The following is a 27,321-nucleotide window of genomic DNA, read 5'->3' on the forward strand; positions in this document are numbered from 1 at the left end:
ATTTGGACTTAGATTTGGACTTCTCCATCAGCTAGCTGTGTGACCCTGAGCAAGTCACCTGTTTAGCACTGAATTTCCTTAACTGTAAAAATGGGAATTAGGTTAACTATTAGAATATTAAATGACTTAATGAGATTTTTGAGAAAAAATTTTCTTGTGTGTAATTAGGGAATACAACACGGTATTATGGAATACATATAGTTTAAAAGGTTATTATAGTGAAGCAAATTAACATATCCATCAACTCACACAGCTATCCTTTTGTTTGTTTGTTTGTTTGTTTGTTTTTGTGGCAAGGGCAGCTAGAATTTCATTTAGTATGAATCCCCAACACAGAACAAACCTATTAACTATAGTCTTCATGTTATTCCTTAGATTTCTAGACTTGTCATCCTACATATCTGCTACTTTGTATTCTCTGACCCCTATCTTCTCATTTACTTCCCACCTCCTAACCCTGGGTAATACAATGGGAACAGATTTCATGCATTCCATAGGTACAGTTTCAAGAAGACAACCACACTTCCCTCCCACACCACCACCAACTAAATCACCCTCCCTCCCTCCCCCTCTTCATCAGTTTTTGCAGAGATATAATTTTAATTCATCTATATTCATAGGCTTAATTCACCACTAACCATAATATTCAATAAGTAAAATGTAGGTAGACCACAGTTCCATAGGAAGATAAACAAGGGCTAAAAATAACAATCATATCACAAAATGTCCATTTAATTCCTACACATTTTCTTGTATTCTATATTAACTGTTACATATCAGAAAACATGATATTTGTCTTTTTGAGACTGGTTTATGATAAGGACAGTTTTAATCTCTATAAACAAGACAATGTTTGAGTGTTTGTAAAGTATTTAGCATATTGCTCAGAGAGGATACAAATTAAGAAATGTCAGTAATTACTACAAGCATGGAAACTGATATGATAGAATTAGTCTTCAAAGAAAGATTGGAACTAAATTTAATTTTCTGTCTTTAACTATGAATTTTTCTAGCCTGGGCTTCATTCTTATGTTTGGTAACTTTCCTGACTGAGATTTTTGATGGGGAGGGGAGAAGAAAAAAATGAAAGCCCCTTTTTGCCCATAACCCTGTATTCTGGGAAAATGTGGCCTGTTTCTGAACCACTGGGGCAGGAAGATGCATGTTCAGTTTATGTGTAATCCTGTGTGTTCTTTCTTCCTTTGCCCTTACACCACCTGTGAAAGCACAGAGGTATATGCACAGATAGTGGGAAAATGTGTACTAGGAATTACGCAACCTGAGTTTTAATCCTGACCCTGCTATTTAGTAAATTTGTGACTTAGGTAAGATAAAAATATTCTATTGATTTCTGAGATATCCTCCAATTTCAAAATGTAAGGGTTCTTTGTACTTAATTAATATGCTAATTTTAATGAAAAATTCTGTTTATTTATCAAAGAACTTTGAACTATTTAGGAAGTATCTTACCAATTATTTGGTGATTGCTATTCCAAATAGGGACACAGAGAACAGATCTTATGTGAAAACCAGATATCTGGTCAGCCTAGGTTGTAAGAAAGAAAAATCCAATATTAACTATACATTTATGATTTACAAATTATTATTCTTCACAACAAATATTCAAAAATAACCTTTGAAAATTTATTGTTAGATATTGTAACATAATTTTCAAGGTGTATAATCACTTATCTCTTTTTTTCACTTAAAATATCACTGTGAAGAGCCCAAGGAAACCAAATAACAATCAATGAAAACACCCCAAACCAACACTCCTCCCCCAATCCCTGCAGCCACAGAAAACTGAGTGAAAAGTATCCTAATCCTGACCTCACCACCAGATAAGAATGTGGGCAACTACTTCAGCTCTGAGAAGTCAAAAGTATTTTAATTAAACCATTGGTCAATACTTACCTTTAATTAGTAAAAATGTTTGCACCTACAATGTTGCCTTATGTTCCTAATAGCCTATATTTTTACTGTTACTAAATTATTATGTATGTTGTAAAATCATATATGAAAGAATAGAAATTGGGAAAGACAAATGTAGAGGTTGAAGATCTATTTCTCTATACCCTAACATTTATTGGGAGATGACAGGTTTAAAATAATGAAGGCTAATTATCAGTTCAAACATTATATAGTAACAAGTTCTACTTATACTAAAAAAATGGTCAATACAGGAAAAGTTAGGGAGGAGTTGCTAAGTGCCTCAGCAAGTAAATGTGATTTTGGGAAAGATCAGACTGTCGCCCTAATTCCATAGGAGAAAAAAAAATATGATATCAAGCTTTTCAATTATGGTTATTGAGATAAAAAGATATATTTTTTTTTTGTGACAGGCAGAGTGGATAGTGAGAGAGAGAGAGAGAGAGAGAGAGAGAGAGAGAAAGGTCTTCCTTTTTGCCGTTGGTTCACCCTCTAATGGCTGCTGCAGCTGGTGCACCGTAATGATCCGAATCCAGGAGCCAGGTGCTTCTCCTGGTCTCCCATGGGGTGCAGGGCCCAAGCACTTGGGCCATCCTCCACTGCACTCCCAGGCCACAGCAGAGCTGGCCTGGAAGAGGGGCAACCAGGACAGGATCTGGCGCCCCAACCGGGACTAGAACCTGGTGTGCAGGCGCCACTAGGTGGAGGATTAGCCTATTGAGCCACAGCGCCGGCCTGATAAAAAGATATTTTTAAGCACTCATCGTAAAACTTAAGAGCTATATACTTTTTAAAAATTGAAATTGGAAGTTCATTTATGCAACCTAAATTTTATAACTGGTATTTCTCTTATTGGCTTTCCTTTTTCAGAAATTAATTTTTCCTATGTGTTCTATTCTTTGTACAAATATGATAGTGTTTCTTTTTTAATATTATTTTAACATTCCATTGTGTGCATATGGAATGGTGTAAAAAAATTATGAACAGAGCTCAGTGAATTTTCACAAAGTGAATGTACTGATGTAAAAACCATCCCTGGGATCAAGAAACTAAACACAATCACTGTCCCCAAAGCCACTTACCTGTCCCTTCCCTTCTCCCAAAAGACAACCAACCATACACTGACTTCTATCACCTTACATGAGTTTGCTTGTCTTTATCTTTACCTATAAAAGGACTCATTCAATGTACATTCACCTATTTTTGGCTTCTTTTGCATAATATTATGGTTTTTGAGATTTATTCATTTTGTTCCTTTTCATGATAATATCCCATTTTAGCTACGTGAATATAACACTATTAATTAATCCTATTCTTCATGAACATTGGCCTATCATCTGTTTGCAGCAATCACAAATAATGCAATTGTCACTATTCAAGCATATTCTTAGTCTACGCATGCATGCATTTCTGTTGTGTAAATATCTAAAACAGAACTGCTGCCTTACGTGTATGTTCAGTTTCAATAGATATGTCCAAATACTTTTCTAAAGTACTTGTACCTATTTACCCTCCAATGTAGCTGATATGTCAAAGGAACTGCTTAGCTATAGCCAGCCCCTATTTACCCTCCAAACAGAAGTATATGAGAGTTCCACACACTTTACATTTCACAAATATTTGATATTGCCAGCTTAAAAATTTAACAATTCTGGTAAATATATGGAAGCCTTTCACTATGAAAGTAACATGTGTTTCTCTTATGATGAGGAAATTGATAATATATTCTGGTTTAAGTATGTTTTCCTGACATAATTATTAATAACATGACTTTCTCCAACAGAAATGAAAAAAGAGCAAGTGTAGTCATCTTAATATCAGACAAAATAAACTTTAACACAAAAACTGTTAAGAGAGACAAAGAGGGACACTATATAATGATTAAGGGATCCATTCAACAGGAAGATATAACAATTATCAATGTATATGCACCTAATTACAGGGCACCAGTTTATTTAAAAGATATGTTAAGGGACTTAAAGGGAGACTTAGACTCCAATACAATAGTACTAGGGGACTTCAATACTCCACTCTCAGAAAAAGACAGATCATCCGGACAGAAGATCAACAAGGAAACAGTAGATTTAAATGACACTATAGCCCAAATGGATCTAACAGATATCTACAGAACTTTTCATCCTACACATAAAGAATTTACATTCTTCTCAGCAGTACATGGAATCTTCTCTAGGATTCACCACATACTAGGCCATAAAGCAAGTCTCAGCAAATTCAAAAGAATTAGAATCATATGATGCAGCTTCTCAGACCACAAAGGAATGAAATTGGAAATTAGCAACTCAGGAATCCCTAGAGCATATGCAAACACATGGAGATTGAACAACATGCTCCTGAATGAACACTGGGTCATAGAAGAAATCAAAAAAATCAAAAACTTGCTGGAAGTAAATGAGGACAACAGCACAGCATATCAAAACTTATGGGATACAGCAAAAGCAGTGTTAAGAGGAAAGTTTATAGCAATAGGTGCCTATATCAAGAAATTGGGAAGGCACCAAATAAATGAGCTTTCAATGCATCTCAAGGATCTATAAAATCGGCAGCAAACCAGACCGAAAATCTAGTAGGAGAAGACAAATAATTAAAATCAGAGAAGAAATCAACAGGATTGAATCCAAAAAAACATTACAAAAAATCAGCCAAACAAGGAACTGGTTTTTTGAAAAAATAAACAAAATTGACACCCCATTGGCCCAACTAATTAAAAAAAGAAAAGACCCAAATCAATAAAATCAGAGATGAAAAAGGAAATGTAACTACAGACAACACAGAAATAAAAAGAATCATCAGAAATTACTACAAGGACTTGTATGCCAGCAAACAGGGAAATCTATCAGAAATGGATAGATTCCTGGACACATGCAACCTACCTAAATTGAACCAGGAAGGCATAGAAAACCTAAACAGACCCATAACTGAGACAGAAATTGAAACAGTAATAAAGGCCCTCCCAACAAAGAAAAGCCCAGGACCAGATGGATTCACTGATGAATTCTACCAAACATTTAAAGAAGAACTAACTCTAATTCTTCTCAAACTATTCAGAGCAATCGAAAAAGAGGGAATCCTCCCAAATTCTTTCTATGAAGCCAGCATCACCTTAGTTCCTTAGCCAGAAAAAGATGCAGCATCGAAAGAGAATTACAGACCAATATCCTTGATGAACATAGACCCAAAAATCATCAATAAAATTCTGGCCAATAGAATACAACAACCCATCAGAAAGATCATCCACCCAGACCAAGTGGGATTTATCCCTGGTATGCAGGGAGAGTTCAATGTTCGCAAATCAATCAATGTGATACACCACATTAACAGCCTGCAGAAGAAAAACCATATGATTATCTCAATAGACGCAGAGAAAGCATTTGATAAAATACAACACCCTTACATGATGAAAACTATAAGTAAACTGGGTATGGAATGAACATTCCTCAATACAATCAAAGCAATTTATGAAAAACCCAAGGCCAGCATCCTATTGAATGAGGAAAAGTTAGAAGCATTTCCACTGAGATCTGGTACCAGACAGGGATGCCCACTCTCACCACTGCTATTCAATATAGTTCTGGAAGTTTTAGCCATAGCTATTAGGCAGGAAAAAGAAATTAAAGGGATACAAATTGGGAAGGACGAACTCAAACTATCCCTCTTTGCTGATGATATGATTCTTTATTTAGGGGACCCAAAGAACTCTACTAAGAGACTACTGGAACTCATCGAAGAGTTTGGCAAAGTAGCAGGATATAAAATCAATGCACAAAAATCAACAGCCTTTGTATACACAGGCAATGCCACGGCTGAGAAAGAACTTCTAAGATCAATCCCATTCACAATAGCTACAAAAACAATCAAATACCTTGGAATAAACTTAACCAAGGACGTTACAAAATCTTAAAGAAAGAAACAGAAGAGGATACCAAAAAATGGAAAATTTTCCATGCTCATGGATTGGAAGAATCAATATCATCAAAATGTCCATTCTCCCAAAAGCAATTTATACATTCAATGCAATACCAATCAAGATACTGAAGACATTCTTCTCAAATCAGGAAAAAATGATACTGAAATTCATATGGAGACACAGGAGACCTCGAATAGCTAAAGCAATCTTGTACAACAAAATCAAAGCCGGAGGCATCACAATACCAGATTTCAGGACATACTACAGGGCAGTTGTTCTCAAAACAGCATGGTACTGGTACAGAAACAGATGGATAGATCAATGGAACAGAATAGAAACACCAGAAATCAATCCAAACATCTATAGCCAACTTATATTTGATCAAGGATCCAAAACAAATTCCTGGAGTAAGGATAGTCTATTCAATAAATGGTGCTGGGAAAATTGGATTTCCACGTGCAGAACCATGAAGCAAGACCCCTACCTTTCACCTTACACAAAAATCCACTCAACATGGATTAAAGATCTAAATCTACGACCCGACACCATCAAACTATTAGAGAACATTGGAGAAACCCTGCAAGATATAGGTACTGGCAAAAACTTCTTGGAAAAGACCCCGGAGGCACAGGCAGTCAAAGCCAAAATTAACATTTGGGATTTCATCAAATTTAGAAGTTTCTGTTCTTCAAAAGAAACAGTCAGGAAAGTGAAGAGGCAACTGACAGAATGGGTTGCCTCTCTTAGTTTGTGAAGATATTTTCCTATAATATTTATTATTTTAACATTTGCACTTAACCCAAGTGAAAAAAATATTTTCATGTATAATGTGAACTAAGAATCAAGAGTCTTTGTGTAAAATGGCTATCCAATTGGGTAAGCACTGTTTTGAGTGAAAAAAAAAAAAAAAGACTTCTGCTCACCACTGTTGGTATAACCCTTTTTATTAACTAAGTATCCATATATGAGTATTCAAAAAATTCATGGAAAAAGTACCTAAAAAAAGCTTATTTGGTGTTAAAACTTGTGAAATACCAATATGAGGAATCTTCTAACAGTTAATGGAAAAAAATCATGTAAAAACTTGCCATAGATTTCAAACATTTTTTGCATCAAAATAAACTTATCTTTTAATTCCACTTTACAAAAAAATACCCATGTATGTTTGGATATGTTTTGGGAATTCTTATTTTTAGCTACAGATCTAGGTGTCTATCCTTATAGCAACACCATGTTACCTTATTTTTTTTAAAGATTTGTTTATTTTATTTGAAAGGTAGAGTTACAGAGAAGCAAGGGAGAGAGAGGGAGAGAGATCTTCCATGCACTGGTTCACTCCCCAGATGGCCGCAAAGGTGGGAGCTGTGCCATCTGAAGCTGGGAGCCAGGAGTTCTTTTGGGTCTCCCACATGGCTGCAGGGGCCCAAGCACTTGGGCCATCTTCTACTGTTTTCCCAGGCCATAGCAGAGAGCTGAATCAAAAGTGAAGCAGCCGTGACTCAAACTCACACTTATATGGGAAGCAGGCACTGAAGGCAGTGGCTTTACCTACTAGGCCACAGTGCTGACCCAATAATATAGTTTTATAATAATTCTTGGCATCTAGTATTACAAAGCTTCAACTATGTCCTTTTTCTTCAAAATTGTCTTAACCAATTTTGGGCCTTGGCATTTCCATATAAATTTTAGAATCATCTCTCAGTTTATATGCATACATGTTGCTGGAATTTTTATTGAAACTGTATTGAATCCATCAATCGATTTGGGGGAGAACTGACACCTTAATAAAAAAATACTGAATCTTTCAATCCATAAGCATCCTTCATTTCCCTTAGGCTTGTAAAAATTTTCTCTCATCAAAGTTTTATAGTTTTCTATGTAGAGATCTTACATATAGTTTATTATAATCATACCTTGTTATTCTAAAAGTTCGTACTATTATAAATGATATTTTTTTCTTAAGTTTGTAATTGGTACAGGAAATATAATAAACTTTTCTGTTGTGGACTTGTATATATCAATCTTGTTACATTCAATTATCAAATTAATGTTTTGGATTTTCTAGCCACATCATCATGTCATCTTACTTTTTAATTCTTATGCCTTTTAATCATATGATTTTAGATCAAGTGATTTTTCTTTTGTAGTATAATAGAGTGAATTACATAGGTCAATTTTCCAAATTCCAGATGTAAAATAAACAGAAACACAAAAACATAAACATTGGCATAAATCATTCATCAAGGGCACTCTTCCAATAGATAGGTATTTACTACCTCCTATGTGCTTTGCTTGGAGTTGAAGATATACAACATTTATGTAAATGAATCCAAAACATTCGTTTTTGTGGGCCATTACCTTTGAGGAACTCACAGTCTAGCAAAGATACAAATAATGACAAAATAGTGTCCAAGTAGAGAATGTTCAAAACACTGTTAAAAAGCCAACTGTTTATAAAGAAAACAGGAACTGCTTTAGAGGCTTTAAACTGGGTCTTCAAAGATGATGAAGATGAATTCACATTTATTGGATGTTCACAGTGTGTCAGGCACCCTGTTCACTTTCACATGTGTAACTTTATATATATATATTTAAAAAAATCTTCTGAGGCAGGGACTATTATCATCCTCCCTTATCAGTGAGCCTTAGAGGAATTAACTGCCTTGAGAGGGAGAGACTGGTTCAAGGAAGGTTAGACAATAACAAACACATTCTTCAAAGTTATCTTCCAAAAGAACAAAGTGGTTTTCTTACTCTCCCTAAGGATAAAATCTGAATTGAGGCAATGCCAGCAGGCAAGAAGGGAAGGAAGCCAATTTTAGAGAGGTTTCACAGGTATACTCTACAGACTCAGGCTGTTCTGTTTTGCCGAGGGAGGGTCATGACCTATTGTACAATCATGGGCTCAGCCACAACTGAGCAGTAAGCACAATCACTCCGCCAACTCTGGGACGACTGTAGCCCTTGCCTAACCTCTCCTCAAATCTGAAGCAGGTGAGGACAGAGGTCACGGTGGGCAAGAAGGGGAACGTTCAGTGATGCAGGCAGCTCTAGAAGCTGGTGGTCAGAAAAGCAAACCTTGGGATGCTTGCCAATGAAATAAAAGAGATTTCTGTTTGCTATCATTTTTAAAGCACTGTAGTTTTCCCATCAGTAAGGAGGTTAACCTTGAGGTTTCTGGTTTGAGGAAGGATGCTAGAGTTTGTTGAAGTGGGGAACAAGGGAAATTTGAAGGAAACACTACCAAGTTCAAGTTGACACACAATATATTTGAGATGGCAACGGGAGAGAAGGAGGGGCTTTCCGTTGGTAAAATCACTAAGGGAGAAGTTTCCAACAAACAACCTAAGAATTGAATCTTGGGGGGACACAATATTTAAGGCCAGAAGAGGACAGTGATGTTAGGGACAGGGTTGGAAAAGAATCCCAAAACTCAAGCTCTTAATTTAAAGACTTTATTGCATCTCAACAGACTGCTTCAAACTTTCTGGAAATATGCAGATGAACATATATCCCAAACTGTAAAAGTATAAATATCCATGGACTTATAATTGCATTTATAGAATTTATTCTTTGGTAATTATCAAAGGTATGCACGGTAGTTTATATACCTAGGTGTGAACCATACCATTAATTATCATAGTGGTTTATTAGAGAGAACCTGAATCTTCAACTGGAAGTAGTTAGTTGAGTAAATAAAACTACTCTATACAATGGAATATTAGGCATATAGGCATATAGTTAAAATCATGTTATAGAATATTTACTGACATGGAAAATGCTTAGTATGTTAAATGATAATAAAGTGGGTGTCTGCTGGTATGCAAACACATATGTACACCACAAAATGCTCCCTTTTAATTGCTTGCTTTTGGGAATTTTAAAACTATTGTTTTCATTCCCTAAAGTTTAGGTCACTAACATGAATTACTTGGGCACAAGGAAAAAAAGTTATTTCCATAGTAGAACTAAGGGAGAACAACAGTGTCAGAGGCTATAGAATTATCAAAATAGGAAAAGAACTGAAAATGGATTATTGAATTAGCAAATAGAATAAATGAAGCCAAAGCTGGTCAAGGGAAGAAAGGATGTGTTTGGGAATAAAAGTCAAGTAGTTAGTCAAGTGGTTAGTCCAATGACGTCACAGCGAGAAAGCAGAACTACACTGATCCACAGCTATAGTCTATGTGAACTGAGCACAGAAGATGTGAGGCATTGATGTTGAGGATGTCTTTCAATTGCTCCCCTGTAAAAAAGAGGAGGCTGAGGAGCGAGAATAGGGAAGAAGAGGCAATAAAGCCCAACAAAGTGAGAAAGAGGAACAAGGAAACATGTAGAGTGATGAGAGTGAAATGCCCAATGTTAAGATTATTAAGTCCATTCTCTGATTGCCCGCAATGGTGATCGTTTCTGGATGGCTGCACTAGTGCCGGTTAGTTTGTGCAACGATATGAACAGCAAGGACCAGGAACCCATTTTATCCTCCACAGGGGATGAAGGAGAAGAAAGATAAAGCTCATCACAGAATTACAGGATCTCTGAAGAGTGACTCCCAAACCAGGAGAAAGAGGAGTAAGAAAGCATGGAGGAAAGAATCATCCCTGTTCACTAGGTAACCCCATCTCTCCAGATGGTGTCAATGAGGATCAAAAATGCCCACTAGCCTCACAACCACCCATGAGTCATCCCAACTCTCAGCGCTTTAATTCTAGCACTGACATGTGTCTCGATTTTACACTATAATTGGTTCTCATCTTTTCTTCTTTGTGCTTTTTCTTATTTTACAAGTTGATTTATGGGAATATATATATGGAAGGATTTCAAATTTGGAAGGTGTTTTGGAAATGTAAGTATTACAAATATTGAATGAGTACGTATCAAAACTTTTCAACTCCATTGCTCCACACAAACTCTTGTCCCATCAGTTTGCACTGAAATTTATACCAGTAGAGTCTGAAAAGTTAGACCATGTGAGAAGAGGCAGCCTTCCTATGAGAATATAATTTAAAAAATACAGTATCTGGGAGTGCCTCATTCTTTCTTTTTTTTTTAAATTTTTAATTTTTTTTTTTTATTTTTGACAGGCAGAGTAGACAGTGAGAGAGAGACAGAGAGAAAGGTCTTCCTTTTGCCGTTGGTTCACCCTCCAATGGCCGCCCCGGTAGGCGCTCTGCAGCCGGCGCACTGCGCTGATCCGATGGCAGGAGCCAGGTGCTTCTCCTGGTCTCCCATGGGGTGCAGGGCCCAAGCAATTGGGCCATCCTCCACTGCACTCCCTGGCCACAGCAGAGAGCTGGCCTGGAAGAGGGGCAACCGGGACAGGATCGGTGCCCCGTCCGGGACTAGAACCCGGTGTGCTGGCGCCGCAAGGTGTCGTTCTTTCTCATTGAAGATGCATCCATTTAAAAAATGTTGCCTGGGATCTCTCCTCATGGGCCTTGACACTTAACAGCTCCAATTAGAGATGATTTAGCTCTTGGAGCCATCAAAACGTACTTGCCACATTTTCCAGTCTTTTTTTCTTTTTTGACAGGCAGAGTGGATAGTGAAAGAGAGAGAGTCAGAGAGAAAGGTCTTCCTTTTGCCGTTGGTTCACCCTCCAATGGCCGCCGCGGCCGGCGCACCGCGCTGATCCGAAGCCAGGAGCCAGGTGCTTCTCCCGGTCTCCCATGCGGGTGCAGGGCCCAAGCACTTGGGCCATCCTCCACTGCCTTCCTGGACCATAACAGAGAGCTGGCCTGGAAGAGGGGCAACTGGGATAGAATCTGGTGCCCCAACCGGGACTAGAACCTGGTGTGCTGGCACCGCAAGGCAGAGGATTAGCCTGTTAAGCCATGGCACTGGCCGAATTTTCCAGTCTTTCAAAGGATAGTCATTAATGTACATTGTGTTTTCTTTCCCCAATAAGATACAACATTAACAATAACTTAAAGCCATCCCCTCATTTCTAAAAGACTAAGCAGTAAGAAATGCTGCTATTAGCTCAAGATGAGGGAGTCAATGTTCACAGTCATTCCTGATTTCCTTGAAATAATAATAGCGAGAGGATTTACATTTGCCTATCGCACCTGCAGAAAGAATCAATCTGAATGGCTTCTAGAACATTGCCTACAAAAGAATCCTTACCCTTCTGACAAAAAATAACTGTCATTTGTGCTTAGAACTAAGGCATTAGATCCATGGACTATGCAGCGTATTTGACCTTGCTGTGTACAGCTGGCCCAGGCTTATTCAAGTCCTACTAATTCCCTTCTTCTTAATGTTCCCTGTCCCTTCTGGTCAACTAAAATTCTTAAGTCCCCTATCCAATCTTCTCTACCAAACCTTCATCATGGGAAAGGCTCTCAAACTGGCTGGCAGTAAGCATCGGTAATTGAGGAGAAGATTGCCAGTAGCACATACATTTCAGAGATTCACAGAGCTTTATCTTTTAAAGGTTTCAATCTTGCGCAGTTCCCTTTGTAACAGGAGCATAACTGATAGAACATAAGGTGTTTCAGAGAATTGGGAGTAAATTGCCTTGCCAGGCTACTACTCAGCAGCCCAAATTGTAAGGAGTGCTCCACGATGAAGACTTGACAGGCAAAATGGGCTTTAACGCTGTAAATCAGAGGACCTCAAAACCTGGAGCCCCATCACCTTTTCTTTAAGTGCTATATGTCAAGAATGAGACTATTAAGTTGTTATAACAGGCCTTTTTTAAAAATTAGAGAAAGAACTTTTCATAGAAGAACTGCACTGAACCAAAGAGCTACAAACTTAGAGTCATGAAACCTTGGCATTAACTGTGGAACTCTGAGATGGCTCTCCACGGCAGAGGGGATCTTGATGCTGATGGGTTCCCACTACTCCTGAATTTCTAACCAACACGTGGACCATCAAATCCACATATGCATAAGACAATCCTAGTTTTTAGTTACTTTTGCCGCTCCTGCTGCTGAAAGAAACTTTCTTGTGTAAATGTTAAGTCCAATTATTCATTCCTATTGTAGGCAGAAAATAAATCCTGCATATAATGGACCTGAAAATTCTTTCCATAATTATACAAATAGAAGAAAACACTAAAGTAAACAATAAAATATAGGACATTAGATTGGCTAAATAATGGGTTATTTTAGATTAGTATGTTTTAATGTGTTCTTTTGAATTACACATGAAAAGAAGGGCACAGAGCTTCACAGATAATGTTCTACAGTACAACTAATTACAGGGAGTGGAATTCAGAAGCATAATGCCAACTAAAAGAAGGGCTGGAATAATTGCTTTACAGTGAAAGTATTGGTAAATAAGTAAGTACTCCAAGAAGCCACCTGATGCTAGGGCAGGTCGTGTTGTTTATGTTTATGCTCTTAAGACAGTCTCAGACAAAGCTCTTAGAATAAAATCCAAGAAACACTCCATAGCGGCAAAAATAATGGAACTAATCAATCTGAATTTTCTAAATATCCATCTGACTTACAAATAAGTTGATTTACTTAGATCTTCCATTATGTCAATCCTGGCTTCTGATTGTTTTTATATAATTTTCAGAGAGTTAATAACAGCATGGTAAAGCATAATTTCACATGAGATATAAACTGCCTAAAATTTAAAAATATATTTATAATTTTGTGTGTTTATTTAATGTGAACACATGAAAAATGTAAACAATAATAAAATAAAAAGCTCAAATTTTGCATGGGTAGAGATGGCAACTATCAGCAATTTGGTATGTCTTTCCTCACCTTTTCTTACAAATATACAATATGCTCATATACAATATATAATATACTCAATAATATGTATTAATTAGTAGCACATAGATAATATATTAAAATATATTGAACAATATTCAATAATAACATCTATTATATACTGAAAATTGTTCTAGTTATTGGGGGTACATCAGTGAAAATCAAATAAAATCTTCATTTCCACAGAACTTACATTCTAGTCATAGAAGACATATAGTAAGCAATTGCAAAAAATATATAAACAAGTTAAATGTTAGAAGGAGTTAGGATTATGAAGAGAAAATAGAGGAAGATAAAGTGAGTAAGGCATACCAAGGGTGCCAGCCTCACAGATGTGCAACATTTGAATGATGACCTTAGAGGAGAGCCCATGAGCTATGCAGATATTGAGGGAAGTGTATTACAGGGGAAGCCACTGCAAAGGCCCTGAGGTAAGTGTATGAGGGGAATATTCTAGAAATAACAAGGAGACCAGTGTGACTTAAACAGCATGAGCAAGGACTGAGTTTAGATAATGGGATGCCAGATCATGTAGGACATTGCATACCTCTGAAAGAATTCTGAGTTTGGCTCTTACTTTAGTGAGATATTAAAGAGCTTGTAAGTGGAGTTGTGCTGTGACTTAAAATTTAGAATCGTCTGACTGTTTTGTTGAGATCAGAGTACAGAACAGAGAGAACAGAGTATAGGAGATGGAAGCAGGGAGATATATTGAAAGGCCACAGTCATAAAATAGTTCAGAGATGAAGGTAGCTTTAACCTGGATGGTAGCAGTTGAGTGGTGAGAAATGGTCAGATTTTGAGCATTTTGTCTGCTCAGGATCTCACAAGGCTGAAATCAAGGTGTTGGCCAACTGACATTATCATTACCATGCCCAGACTTCTGATCTACGGACACTGTGATATAATAAATGGTGTTTTCTTACACTGCTGAGCCTGTGCTGATTTATTATGTAGCAATAGAATATTAATATGCATGTCTTCAAAAACAAACATGGGTACATCCTTCTCAAGGAGTAAGTCCTTGAGAAAACTATGAACTCACTAACATGATAACCCATGAATGTGATTCTTTTTCCCTGTGCAACCATAAATACATCATCAGTTGTATATGGTAGGTTCTTACTGTCTTCTCGAGGATGATAGAGTCTTGTAACAGAACTAACACATAGAGATCTTCATAAGGTTTCCAAATCTAAAGCTCAGAAACTTAGTCCTGGCTCTGTGACTATTTTCTTTAACCATTCTGTCATAATTTTCCATTCATAAATTAAAGAATTCAGCCTTAAAAATGCATGATTTCAAACCCAGTAGGTGCTACACCTGAGTCAACTCAAACTGCCATACAGACAAACAGAAGGTAAATAAATAACCATCATGCTTACAAAGACTGCTCTGTTTGCTCCAAGGAGGGACCTCATTAAATATTTATTTATTTATTTATTATTTTTATTTTTTGACAGGCAGAGTTAGACAGTGAGAGAGAGACTGAGAGAAAGGTCTTCCTTTTCTGTTGGTTCACTCCCAAAATGGCTGCTATGGCCAGTGTGTTGTGCCGATCCGAAGCCAGGAGCCAGGTGCTTCCTCCTGGTCTCCCATGCGGGTGCAGGGCCCAAGCACTTGGGCCATCCTCCACTGCACTCCCGGGCCATAGTAGAGAGCTGGACTGGAATAGCAGCAACAGGGACAGAATCCGGCTCCCCAACCGGGACTAGAACCCGGGGTGCCGGCGCTGCAGGCAGAGGATTAGCCAAGCACCAGCCCTCAATTAATATTTAAGACAATAATGAAGAGAACACTCAGCAGGTAAGACAATTATGATTGCTAGCCCCAGAGTCCTCTCAGCAGGTGTCTGACAGCATCCAGGATGGGTGTACCTCACTTTAAAGAAATCCCTTTGTAGCTTCTATTTAAACAGAGTTACACGGTTATAAAACTGTGATTTCAAAATAAGGGGAACTCTCTTGCAGCATATCTTTGGGCAGAGCCTTTGAGCACTTCACAGAAGTTAATACAAGGTAGGAAAGACAGAAATTAGATACCTGACTCAACTACCTACTTTAACTATACAGCTAATGCAGAGTTTAAAAGAGTAAATTATATCTTATTAACAGAAAATAGCTACTGGTTTCATGAATTCCCAAATTGGCAAGCTTTTTGTGCTAGTTCAAATTGGAGAAGAAACTGACTACCAAGGGCACGACAGTGGCTATGTTGGGGTCGGCATCAGCACGTGGTGATCTGAAGAATCCACCAGATGGCCTCGGGCAAGTCAATCAGAAGTTGCTGCTGAACATTTTCATTCATGAGATAGGGATCACCTGCCTGCCCCTTAACATGACTGCTTTGTGCAGAATGGAGAAAACATTAAACTTCCATTGTATTAAGTGAAAAAGATTTTGTAGTTTATCTATCCCTATCCTGATAATGGAGTTTGAAATGCAGGCATGAGGGCAACACTGGAGATATACAAGTGTGACTGGATATTACTGTGTGTTTTAAGGATTGGTGGGTTTCTTGGGCTTAAGCAGCACAGCCAAAATACCTAAGATTTTGTCATCGCCTATGTGAGTAAGTAACCTGGTTCCTGGATGCCTAGCCACTCTTGTGAAGAGTCAGGTCTACATACTGCAGGCTCTTGTAAGGTAGGACCTGGTAACCCTCACTGCATGGTTCGCAAAGTATTTATATAGGATTTTACATGTTAATGTAACCCCAGTAGTATGCCAAAGATTACTCAGCTAGGGAGCAGAGCAAACAGGATGAAAAGACAGTTCTGCTGATCATAAGTTAAAGTACTTGTATGGGGAAGAGAAAGGAAAGGAGTGGTGATTCTAATGGTGATTTAAAGCTGATGTCTTCCACACCCAACTGGCCACTCAGGGAAACGGAATAAAGTCAGGAATCAGAAGGTCAAGAGTCTGCTCTGGGTCTACTCCAAAGAAGCTGTGCGGCCTTAGGCAAACCAGTTTACCTCTCCAACTCTTTACTTCCCTTACCTGTAAATTTTGGAAATATATAATAAGCCAATTAACTTGCTATGTTTACAGTATAAAACCCCAGAATAGGTCTGTTTCATTTTAGGGCCTTCTAGCACAGGTTACAACATTTTCTGTTGAATTGGGGTCTTTCTTCTTGCTTATTAAAGAGTTCAGTTTGTCAGACTCAGCGACTGAGCCATTGGAAAACTTAAGACAAAGAAGTGCAATAGTGTTTCTGACAAATTTAAATCCATCATGCAGACTTGGATTGGAAAAACTTGTAGGAAAAATAGGAAGTGCTTAGAAACCAATTCCCTTTGCTACCTCTCTGCACATTATTGAGGAAAGCCAGGACAGTCAACACAACAGCAAGCACTTTTTCTAGTGGAGATGGCTATTACTAACAAATTTAGTATTAGATTTTATATTTTAATTGTTTCCTGATATTCCAGATATTCTACCACTGATAAATAACTATAGATGCTTTTTAACGTACTAAAGGGATTATACTCCATTAAACCCAGCATAAACTGAAAATATCACAAGTTTAAAATATATTTTCAGCTGGTGCCGCGGCTCACTAGGTTAATCTTTTGCCTGCAGCGCCAGCACACCGGGTTCTAGTCCCGGTCGGGGCGCCGGATTCTGTTCCGGTTGCCCCTCTTCCAGGCCAGCTCTCTGCTGTGGCCCAGGAAGGCAGTGGAGGATGGCCCAAGTGCTTGGGCCCTGCACCCGCATGGGAGACCAGGAAAAGCACCTGGCTCCTGCCTTCAGATCAGCGCAGTGCGCCGGCCGTGGCAGCCATTTTGGGAGTGAACCAACAGAAAAGGAAGACCTTTCTTTGTCTCTCTCTCTCACTGTCCACTCTGCCTGTCAAAAAAAAAAATATATATATATATATATTTTAACACACCTAACCTACTGATCACTACAGCTTAGCCCAGCCTACCTTAAACATGCTTAGAACAGTTACATCAACCTACATTGGGCAAAACCATCTAACATGAAGTCTATTTAATCAAAATGCATTGAGTATCTCATGTAATTTTTTTAGTACTATAATGAAAATGAAAATGAGAATGGTTATACGTTCCTGCAACATTGTGAAGTTGAAACATAGTAAATTGAATCAAGATAAGTCAACCAAGATAGTCAAGGGGTTATCCAAATTCAGTTAGGATCGTGGGCAACAATATGGATCTATGTACCAGATTCAAGAAGGAAGGACTCAAGCCTTTGTAGGAAGACACTTCTAAAGGGTGCTCTCTGTCTCTAGCATCATTGCAGGATTACCTGTAGTGATGAGGTGAAATGATGAAGCCATTTTATTTTGTCAAGATTTTTTTTTGTCTCAAGGGAAATAATACATTAATGAAAAAATATTATCTAAAATGGTTTTCCTTTGTCTTATAATGATCTATACTGTCTTATATTAGGCTTTGTAGGGAGAAGGTTTGAGCCTCTAAGCCACTTAGGAAAACCCTGTGGTTCAGTCTGGAGTCTATTATACTCATTATTAACATGTCATGTAACAGTTGACACCTGTCCCTGACAAAATATACTTGAGGAAGGAGGAAGTCTAAGCAGATAAATAAGTTGTTTACCTTGGTGTAATTCATAACACACACACACACACACTTGTAGGACATATCTACTAAATATCTGAATTTGGAAAGAACATCCCCACCGCCACTGGCAACTGTCTCTCCTCTTCATAAGCATTGATTCCTTTTCAATTTTTTTCTCTCAGCATGAGGAGAAAAATGTAAGGTAATTTTGCATTCCAGTGCCATGCAAGAGTACCTGTAAAACCAGGATGTAATGCACCCTCAAATTTGCATTTAAAAATTTCAGTATTAGGGGGTGGGCATGTTGCATAACAGTTAAGACACCCTGTCCCGAATCAGGGTTCCTGAGTTCAATTTCTAGCTCTGGCACCTGAGTCCAGCTGCACGCTAACATGGACCCTGAGGGGCAGCAGTGATGGCTCAAGTAATTGGTTTCCTGCCACTCACAAGGGAGATCTGGATTGAATTCCCAGCTCCCAGCTTCAGCCAGCCCAGGTCATTGCAGGACATTTGGGCAATGACCCAGTGCATGGGACACCTATCTGCCAACTCTTCTAATTCTCTGCCTCTCAAATTAAAAAATATTTTCTAAAAATCCAGTATTAAAATACTTTGGTAGAGGATCAAAAAATAATGATGGTCTAAATTCATGGTTTATTGTAACATAAGGAAACCTTATTTCACAAAATAGTCACTGCTTATCCTGACACATTTTACTATCTTAAGACATGATTGATTATAACTACTAGGTCAGGGCATGAAATCTGTATTCTCAGTCCCAGAGAAACAGTTGTTGCTTTTTCGCTTGAGATCCCACATTTTTTGTTTGTTTTTCTTTTTTTTTTAATTGACCATATTCCTTAGAGTTTTTTTTAAATTATTTTTATTTTTTTAATTTAGTAAATATAAATTTCCAAAGTACAGTTTATGGATTACAATGGCTCCCCCCCCCATAATTTCCCTCCCACTCGCACCCCTCCCATCTCCTGCTCCCTCTCCCATTCCATTCACATCAAAAGCAGTGTTAACAGGAAAGCTTATAGCGATAGGTGCCTACATCAAGAAATTGGAAAGGCACCAAATAAATGAGCTTTCAATTCATCTCAAGGATCTAGAAAATCTGCAGCAAACCAGACCCAAATCTAGTAGGAGAAGAGAAATAATTAAAATCAGAGAAGAAATCAACAGGTTTGTTTGTTTTTCAATGGATTAGCAGGGCAGGTTACCTTACTGGCATTGACTATGGTACAGAGACAAATGTAATATAGCTGTTTCAATATTTGGTAAGAGATATGCTAAAAGTCTGCCTGTACATAAAAGGATATGGCATATTCCAACTCATGAATTGTATTAACAAGAAGTATTGTTAAGATGTTAATCATGGTCACTAAATGTGCTGTTTTACATAAGGAAAAAAGCAATCACTGGACAAGATATTTTCATTCCCTGCTAAACGAGCTTATAGTTTATGACCCAGCATGTCATTCTCCTAGGAATAGACTCCAGAACAATTCGTGTAATGGGAAACTTATCCAAAAAGAGTAAAACACTGACTCCCAATGCACATCAACACCATACAGGTATACCTCAGTTTACTGTAATTTGCTTTATTGCCTTTTCTACAAATTGAAGATTTGTGGCAACCTTACCTCCAGCAAGTCTTTTGGCACCATTTTTCTGACACCATGTGCTCAGTTTTTGTCTCTGCATCACGTTTTGCTAATTCTTGCAACATCTCAAACTTAATCATCTGGGGCCAGCACTGTGGCACAGTGGGTTAACGCGCTGGCCTGAAGTGCCAGCATCCCATATGGACACCAGGTCAACTCCCGGATGTTCCTCTTCCGATCCAGCTCTCTGCTATGGCCTGGGAAAGCAGTAGAAGATGGTCCAAGTCCTTGGGCCCCTGCACCCATGTGGGAGACCTGGAAGAAGCTCCTGGCTCCTGGCTTTGGATTAGCGCAGCTCCGGCCATTGCAGCCAATTGGGGAGTGAACCATCAGATGGAAGATCTCTCTCTCTCTCTTTCTCTGCCTCTCCTCTCTCTGTGTAACTCTGACTTTCAAATAAATAAACAAATAAGTCTGTAAGAAACTTAATTATGGCCGGCGCCACGGCTCACTAGGCTAATCCTCCGCCTTGCGGCGCCGGCACACCGGGTTCTAGTCCCGGTCGGGGCGCCGGATTCTATCCCGGTTGCCCCTCTTCCAGGCCAGCTCTCTGCTGTGGCCAGGGAGTGCAGTGGAGGATGGCCCAAGTGCTTGGGCCCCGCACCCCATGTGAGACCAGGAGAAGCACCTGGCTCCTTTCCATCAGATCAGCGCGGTGCGCTGATTGCAGTGTGCCAGCTGCGGCAGCCATTGGAGGGTGAACCAACGGCAAAGGAAGACCTTTCTCTCTGTCTCTCTCACTATCCACTCTGCCTGTCCAAAAAAAAAAAAAACTTAATTATGATTATTATATCTGTTCTGGTGATCTGTGATCATGGTCTTGGATGTTATTACTGTAATTGTTTTGCAACATCATGAACCATGCCCATATAAGACAGCAAAGTTAATCAATAAATGTGTTTGTGTTCTGGCTCCTCCACTACTTGGCTGTTCCCCCATCTCTCTCCATATCCTTGGGTCTCCTTCTTCCCAGAGACACAACAATATTGAAATTAGGCCAACTAATAATCCTATGATAGACTCTAGATGTTCAAGTGAAAGGGAAGACTTGCACATCTTTCACTTCAAACCAAAAAGTGAGAAATGTTTAATCTTAATAAGAGGGCATATTGAAAGCTGAGATAGGCTTTATGGCTTCTAGTGCCAAACAACCAAGTGGTGAGTGCAAGGAGAAGTTCTTGAAGGAAATTAAAAGTACTTCTCCATTGAACAGGTGAATAGTAAGAAAACCAAAGAGCCATATAGATGATATGGAGCAAATTTTCATGGTGTGGTTGGAAAATCAAATTGGCTATAACACTCCCTGAGGCTAATGCCTACTGCAGAGCAAAGCCCAGTCCTGATCAATTCAGTGAATGCTGAGAGAGGTGAGGAAGGTATAGGAGAAAATTCTGAAGCCAAAAGAGGTTGATTTATGAGATTGACACAAAGAAGTCATCTCCATAACACAAAACTATGAAGTAAAGCACCAAATGCTGATATAGAAGCAGCAGCAATTTATCCAGCAGATCTAGCTAAGATCATTGAAGAAGGCAGATACACTAAACACTGGATTTTCTATGTAGACTAAATAACCTTACATTGGAAGAAGGGGGCATCTAGGACTTTTATAGCCAGAGAGAAGCCAAAGAGTCAAAGGATGGACTGATCTTTTTCTTAGAGGCTACTGCAAATGGTGACTGGAAACTGTAGCTACTGTTCATTCCTCATAAGAAAAATCCTAGGACTTTTGAAAGGATTACACCAAATCTCCCCTGCCTACTCTCCGAAGTACTTGTCTCCCGGCCACTCATGTGGGAGATACAGATGGAGTTTCCAGCCTGGCCCCAGTTGTTGAGGTACTGGAAAAAGAACCAGCTAAGTTCTCTTTCTCTGGCTCTCGCTTTCTTGCCCTCCCTCCCCCTCCTTCTCTCTCTTCCTCTCTCTCTTTCTCCCTCCCTCAGCTCATCTTTCTGCGTTTTATATAAACAGAACAAAATAAAAAGAATAAGCAGCTATACTTAAGAAGCATGTGTTTTATATATTTTAAAAAAGGATGGATCCTGTTCTTTTTCTTAAACTGGGAGGGGGGACCTGTGTCATGTTCTGCTGTATGTTCATGTACCTTCTGTGAGCTAATAACAAAGAGCAATGACTTACTTTGTTCATAATTTTCCTTCCCCCAAATTTGATTCTCTTTATGGTCCAAAGCTAAGTGCAGAATAATAGCAAATTTAACACTACAGTTTGGGGGTAGAAAATGACCATCATCCCTCGAAGTCTAATCTAATATGATCACTTTATAACAAATAATTGGCAATTATGGATTTTTGTGCAAAGTAAAGCCTGTCAGTTTGTTCAGTTATCATTGATGCTCATAACAGAATGCTGAGAAAATTTCTTGAAAAAAAAAAAAACTGTGTACATAGAAATATTTGGTATTCACTCTCAAATCAAGGAAGACAGAAATGAAGCAAAAGGCAAGAGTTCCTAGTATCAGGCCTAACCCAATCACAATACTATAGGATGTAAATAGACATTTGTGAATCTCTTTCAATGTGCCAGTCCCAGAACTGTGCCAGTCCTAGAAGGTGGTGGTAATCTTTATAAAAGGAGCACCAGAGATGCTTTTGCCTGGGTGCTTCCCAAGAAAGGTAACTCAAAGTTCAGACTTCATGCATTAGAAGTGCAAAAAGCTAGAGGGAAATCAGCTTTAAGACAGCATACTGCAAAGTCATCTGGGCCAGCCTTGGAGTTCCTGAAAGGATTTCCTAGATAGGAGCATCTAAGCCTAATGCTTAAGAAAGAAAACACATGGAAAATGTAGTGCAGGAGAAGAGAGCTCTACGCAGTACAGGCGGTGAGTTTGGAAAATTTAAGATTTCCCTGAAGCGATCTGCAAAGATGAACTGACTGAAATCATAAATTAGGCTTGGATCCCAAGTTCCTGGTCATCATCACGTCTCCACAACTGACAGTGGGGCCAGCAAAGGGCAGGATTGAGTCTAGGCTGTGGAGTCTGAGAGATAGCAGGACTGGGTCCTTTTTTGTCCCCAGGGTCATGGACCAGCTCTCAATTTCTATAAAACTGGGATGATGACACTGCTCTCTTTGGATTGCAGGGATTAAATGTTCAGTTATTATTACTGCAGCCAGTGTGACCATTCCAAAACACAACTCCTGCTTCTTCCTCATTTAAAACTAAACTACTAGGACCCCATTACACAGAATACATGCTCATACGTCTTAGCATGGCTTTCAGTCTCTTGGTGATCTGTCCCTGTCTTCTCTTTCCAACCTCATCCACCACAGTCCTTCAACCACATGAAACAAAACTCAATTCCCCAACTTCCTCTGCTTGCTCAGTTTTGCCTGCAGCACACATCTCCCCACCCTTCTGCACCAGAAGACCCAGGGCTCAGTCTGACAGTCTAGAAGAGGAATCTTTTCATTTAACATATCTGTGTGTATACATCTACATCTACACATACACACATTCTCTAGTTTCATGTATTTATGATACTATATACCACCCGAGAAGGTAAACTTTAAAATTAGTTTAATATGTTCTGTATAGCAACACAATGTGCCCACCTAATTCACGTGGACCAATACCATCAACCAATTTACTGTTTTCTTTGAAGCAATTTTTAAAAATATGGCAGTTGTCCACCCATCTGTTGGGAAATGACTGTTATTGTACACATATTTTTTATTATTAAATATTTCAAGTTTAATATAAAATGCACCCAATCATAAAAGAGAATCAGACCAAGGAGAGCCATTTTGCCACAAATCAGGGTCAAGCTAGGAAGTTTTTACATTGTGATTTAATGCTATAACTAGTACTCCAACAGTATTTTTCACTTTGTGTTGCTATGTGGGTGCAAACTGTTGAAATCTTTACTTAATATATACTAAACTGATCTTCTGTATATAAAGAGAATTGAAAATGAATCTTGATGTGAATGGAAGGGGAGAGGGAGCGGGAAAGGGGAGGGTTGCGGGTGGGAGGGGAGTTATGGGCGGGGGGAAGCCATTGTAATCCATAAGCTGTACTTTGGAAATTTATATTCATTAAATAAAAGTTTAAAAAAAAAGATAGGAAGTTTTTCTATCGGTCAACATTAGATGATGTTGAAAAGCAGATCACAGGGGAAGGTGTCCCAAGAACTTCAGGACCCTCTGAGGTTGCTGTTGATCTGCAGGATGTCACAGTGTGACTACTGAACCATGCGACTACAACCAGAGGACTCCTCTTACCTCAGCATCAAAGCGTGGATCCTGGTAGGCATCGCTGATGTTCACTGGAAGGCCTGTTGAAGCAACCAGCTCAGCAACGCTGTTATTTATGAGCCAGTCAGAGTATGATGATTTCTCCAGGCTTTCTTTGAAACTATTAGAGCAGCAAGGCAGGCAGGAAGAAAAGAGAGAAGCATGTTTACTTGAAAGCAAACCCTGTGAAGTTACACAAATAGCAGGGTGACCTATCCTCATGAACAGGGAAACATTAGTCACAGAGCAATAGTGATGAAATTATCAGTAGCCACAGCCAAATGACTTACCTGCTATACTGTAAAATAATGAAAACCATGGGTAGAAACTCTGTATCATAGATTCTACGACACAGAGAGCAATTCTAGTTTGTTTTCAGGCCCCAAACCAGGCAAAAAGAAAGTAGATGACCAAAATGGACAGTTAGACATCAATGCTATAAATAAAATTCCACCAACCTCCTCAGTCTGCCCCAAATCACCTTAATGGAATAGACTACATGTTTTGGGGCTAGAAAAAATGAAATCCAAGAAGAAGGAAAAATCAGGAAATAGACCATTTAAAAATATAAATGTAGCATACAGCACATCTAGATTACATGTAATCTTGGAAATCATTGTTTTATCTTGGGAAAATTTTGTGTAGTCTCAGAAGTATGTTTCTTAACAAAATCAACATTTCCCACCAAAGAAACTTTATTAAATGCTATTGAATCCCCAACATTAATCATTTAAGTAATCTCCACATTTAATTTGAACAAAGAATTTTGTGCTAAATAATTTTGTGAACTTTCTCTTATACTACTTTCACAACAGATATTAAATTTACTTCTGTATTTTTTCCACAGGTACATATTGAGTACTGTTGGATACGCAAAAATTAGTAGTATGCAAACTAGCTTTTTCAGGGATAACTTTCATGGAGAATGCTTGATTTGTGGTTTGCTAGGTGATAAATGAAATCATGTGAATGAATGAAAGAATACTAAGATAATGTTTTCCCTATTACATTTGTTGGAGCCCTAGTTTCCATGGGATGTTAATGAATGTATTATAGAAAGAAGAACAACTGTATTAACATTTTCACCTAAACTGCATTATATGTAAAAACATACTAAACACTCTAAATAGTCATTATTGGGCACTAATGTGTTCATATGGAATTTATGCCATACTGAGTACATAGGCAACTGGCTTGCAGGGGTCACCAGATGCAGAAGTAAGTGGGGAGCATGGATATTATTTATTAACCTTAATATGAACCATCTGCAATGATTCCTGGTCTGTGCCACAAGTAAATTCATGACATTATTCATCCCTTATTGCATATCACGCATTAATGGTGCGTAAACTTTTTTCTATAGATCCCTGGTTGAAAAGTGAAAGCTTTGATAAACAGCTGAGTCTTGCACTTCTTAGATGGTGCCTAAATCAAAGAATCAGAAAGACTGAGTACTTCAAAGAGAAGATGAAGCTTTATTTTCTAAAACGAACAAAGAACAAAAATGTTCCTCCTGTATCTGTTGACTGTTTTACACCTGACAGAAATGAAATGCAACATTATGCTTTAATTAATGCAAAGTATAGAAAGAAACATGATAATGCACCTAATATGAGGATCTAACTTAATGAAGTCATTTCTAAGCATACAAAAGAGTGTGGACTAAATCCAGACATTTCTTTCAGGGATTAATTGACTTGTCAGTTAATTCTATGCTGTCTGATACTTTATTTCACACTATCATCCTCAAAGTGTCCTGTGATCACAGAGTTTGGAGAATCTGACGTAGCATGAGCTAGGACAGTGGGAAGAGCTGCAGTGAGATCCTGGAAAGCTCTGTGTAGAGGAAGAACCTGCAGAGAAGTGGATTAGGGGATGAGATAGCAGGGAACAGGGGACCATGGAAGAAGTCAGTTTTATGAACACATGTCAAAAACCTTTAAGGTGAATCTTTCAAAAAGGGGAAGGAGTGACTGGAGGGGTGAGAAAGGAACAATCAGAAGACACAAACACAGCAGCGTGCAAGGGGATGTCCTTGGCACAATGAGTCGTCATACAATGGAGAATAAGACTAGGAGATCAGGACTTACAAGAGGAGTCTTTACGTCATTGAGACCTTAGTTATAGGCAACAGAGAGGGATGTGATTTGGTCTGTGCTTTTAGGAAGCTTAATCTGTGGGCAGTGAGTGAGAAGAACTGACTAGGAGAGGTTAAAGGGGGGGGGGAGTTCTCTTAAGATGACAGCAATCATGCAAGTAGGAGGTGACGATGGTGATGACTCAAGAGGGTACAGCAGAAGATTCCACAGGGCTCAGTGGCTGGGCACTGGTGCCTTAGAGTTTGCTACTGAGAACCTGTGTAATATCAGCAGAAGTGAACTGTTTGGAAAGGGCAGAGAGTTGGGTAAAGATGACAGACATTCTTTCTGGGACATATTCATTGCTGAAAATCTAGGACCAGAACCGACATCAGTCTTCAGGACTGAAAATACTGACAAAGATATGGCATTATCCTCATGGAGATAAAGTGGATGAGATCATTCAGGGAAAGAACATATAGGGAAATCTATAGGAGAAGGAAGAAAAGGCAGTAATAGAAGATGAGGGAGAGAAGAAAGACACACAAAGCTGAAAGCTGTCACCCACCGTGGGACAATGAGGCTTTGCATAACTAACTGGTTTCACCATCATTTAAATCCTATAAGATGGGTTTAATTCTCTACAATTTTTATTTCAAAAAACTGAGGTACAGAGATGCATAATAACTTTCTCAAGTGGAGATATGATTTGCATCTACATCTCGTTCCAAAATCTTAGATTATTCTATTTTGTCCACTGCTTTTCAGAAAGAGTTAATGGGTAGGAGTAGAGCAAGAATTGCGAATTGTTACCTAGATAAAAAAAAAAACAAACGGAGAGGTAGTCAAGATCAGAGAGAGTTTCAGGAAGATGCTGAAGAAAATAAGCACTTCATTCAAAGGAAGAGAGGGAGAAGAATTGGATTTGATAATTGAGAATGGGCTCAAGTCTCCACTTACAGAATTTCCAAAGAAGATACATTAACAGCTATTGAGCAAAATATTCATACTAAATCTAAACATGCTTAGAGTCTGGTTTAGTTCAGGCAGACTAATGCCTTGCAATCACTCTGAAGTTGATGAACAATGTAGAATGCCCTGTTGAAGTGGTTTCTTGAAAGAATAAACTATGGTTCTGTTCTCGAGGAGCTTGTGACCTGGTTGGGGAGATGAGAAGTAAATA

The 27,321-nt window shown here is 38.6% G+C and overlaps 1 protein-coding gene across 1 annotated transcript in view; it reads right to left on the bottom strand.

The window, feature by feature from the left end:
• PDE11A (phosphodiesterase 11A) overlaps positions 1–27,321 on the bottom strand; it is a 448,382-nt gene that overhangs the window by 198,246 nt on the left and 222,815 nt on the right. The window contains exons 6-7 of the mRNA XM_062196428.1: positions 24,049–24,181; positions 1,471–1,546 (exon numbers count right to left, since the gene is read on the bottom strand). Of these exons, the coding sequence (XP_062052412.1) occupies positions 1,471–1,546; positions 24,049–24,181 (209 nt within the window). The remainder of the gene's footprint in view (positions 1–1,470; positions 1,547–24,048; positions 24,182–27,321) is intronic.

The sequence above is a fragment of the Lepus europaeus genome, chromosome 1, assembly GCF_033115175.1.
Source record: "Lepus europaeus isolate LE1 chromosome 1, mLepTim1.pri, whole genome shotgun sequence".
In the NCBI taxonomy this organism is placed as follows: Eukaryota; Metazoa; Chordata; class Mammalia; order Lagomorpha; family Leporidae; genus Lepus; species Lepus europaeus.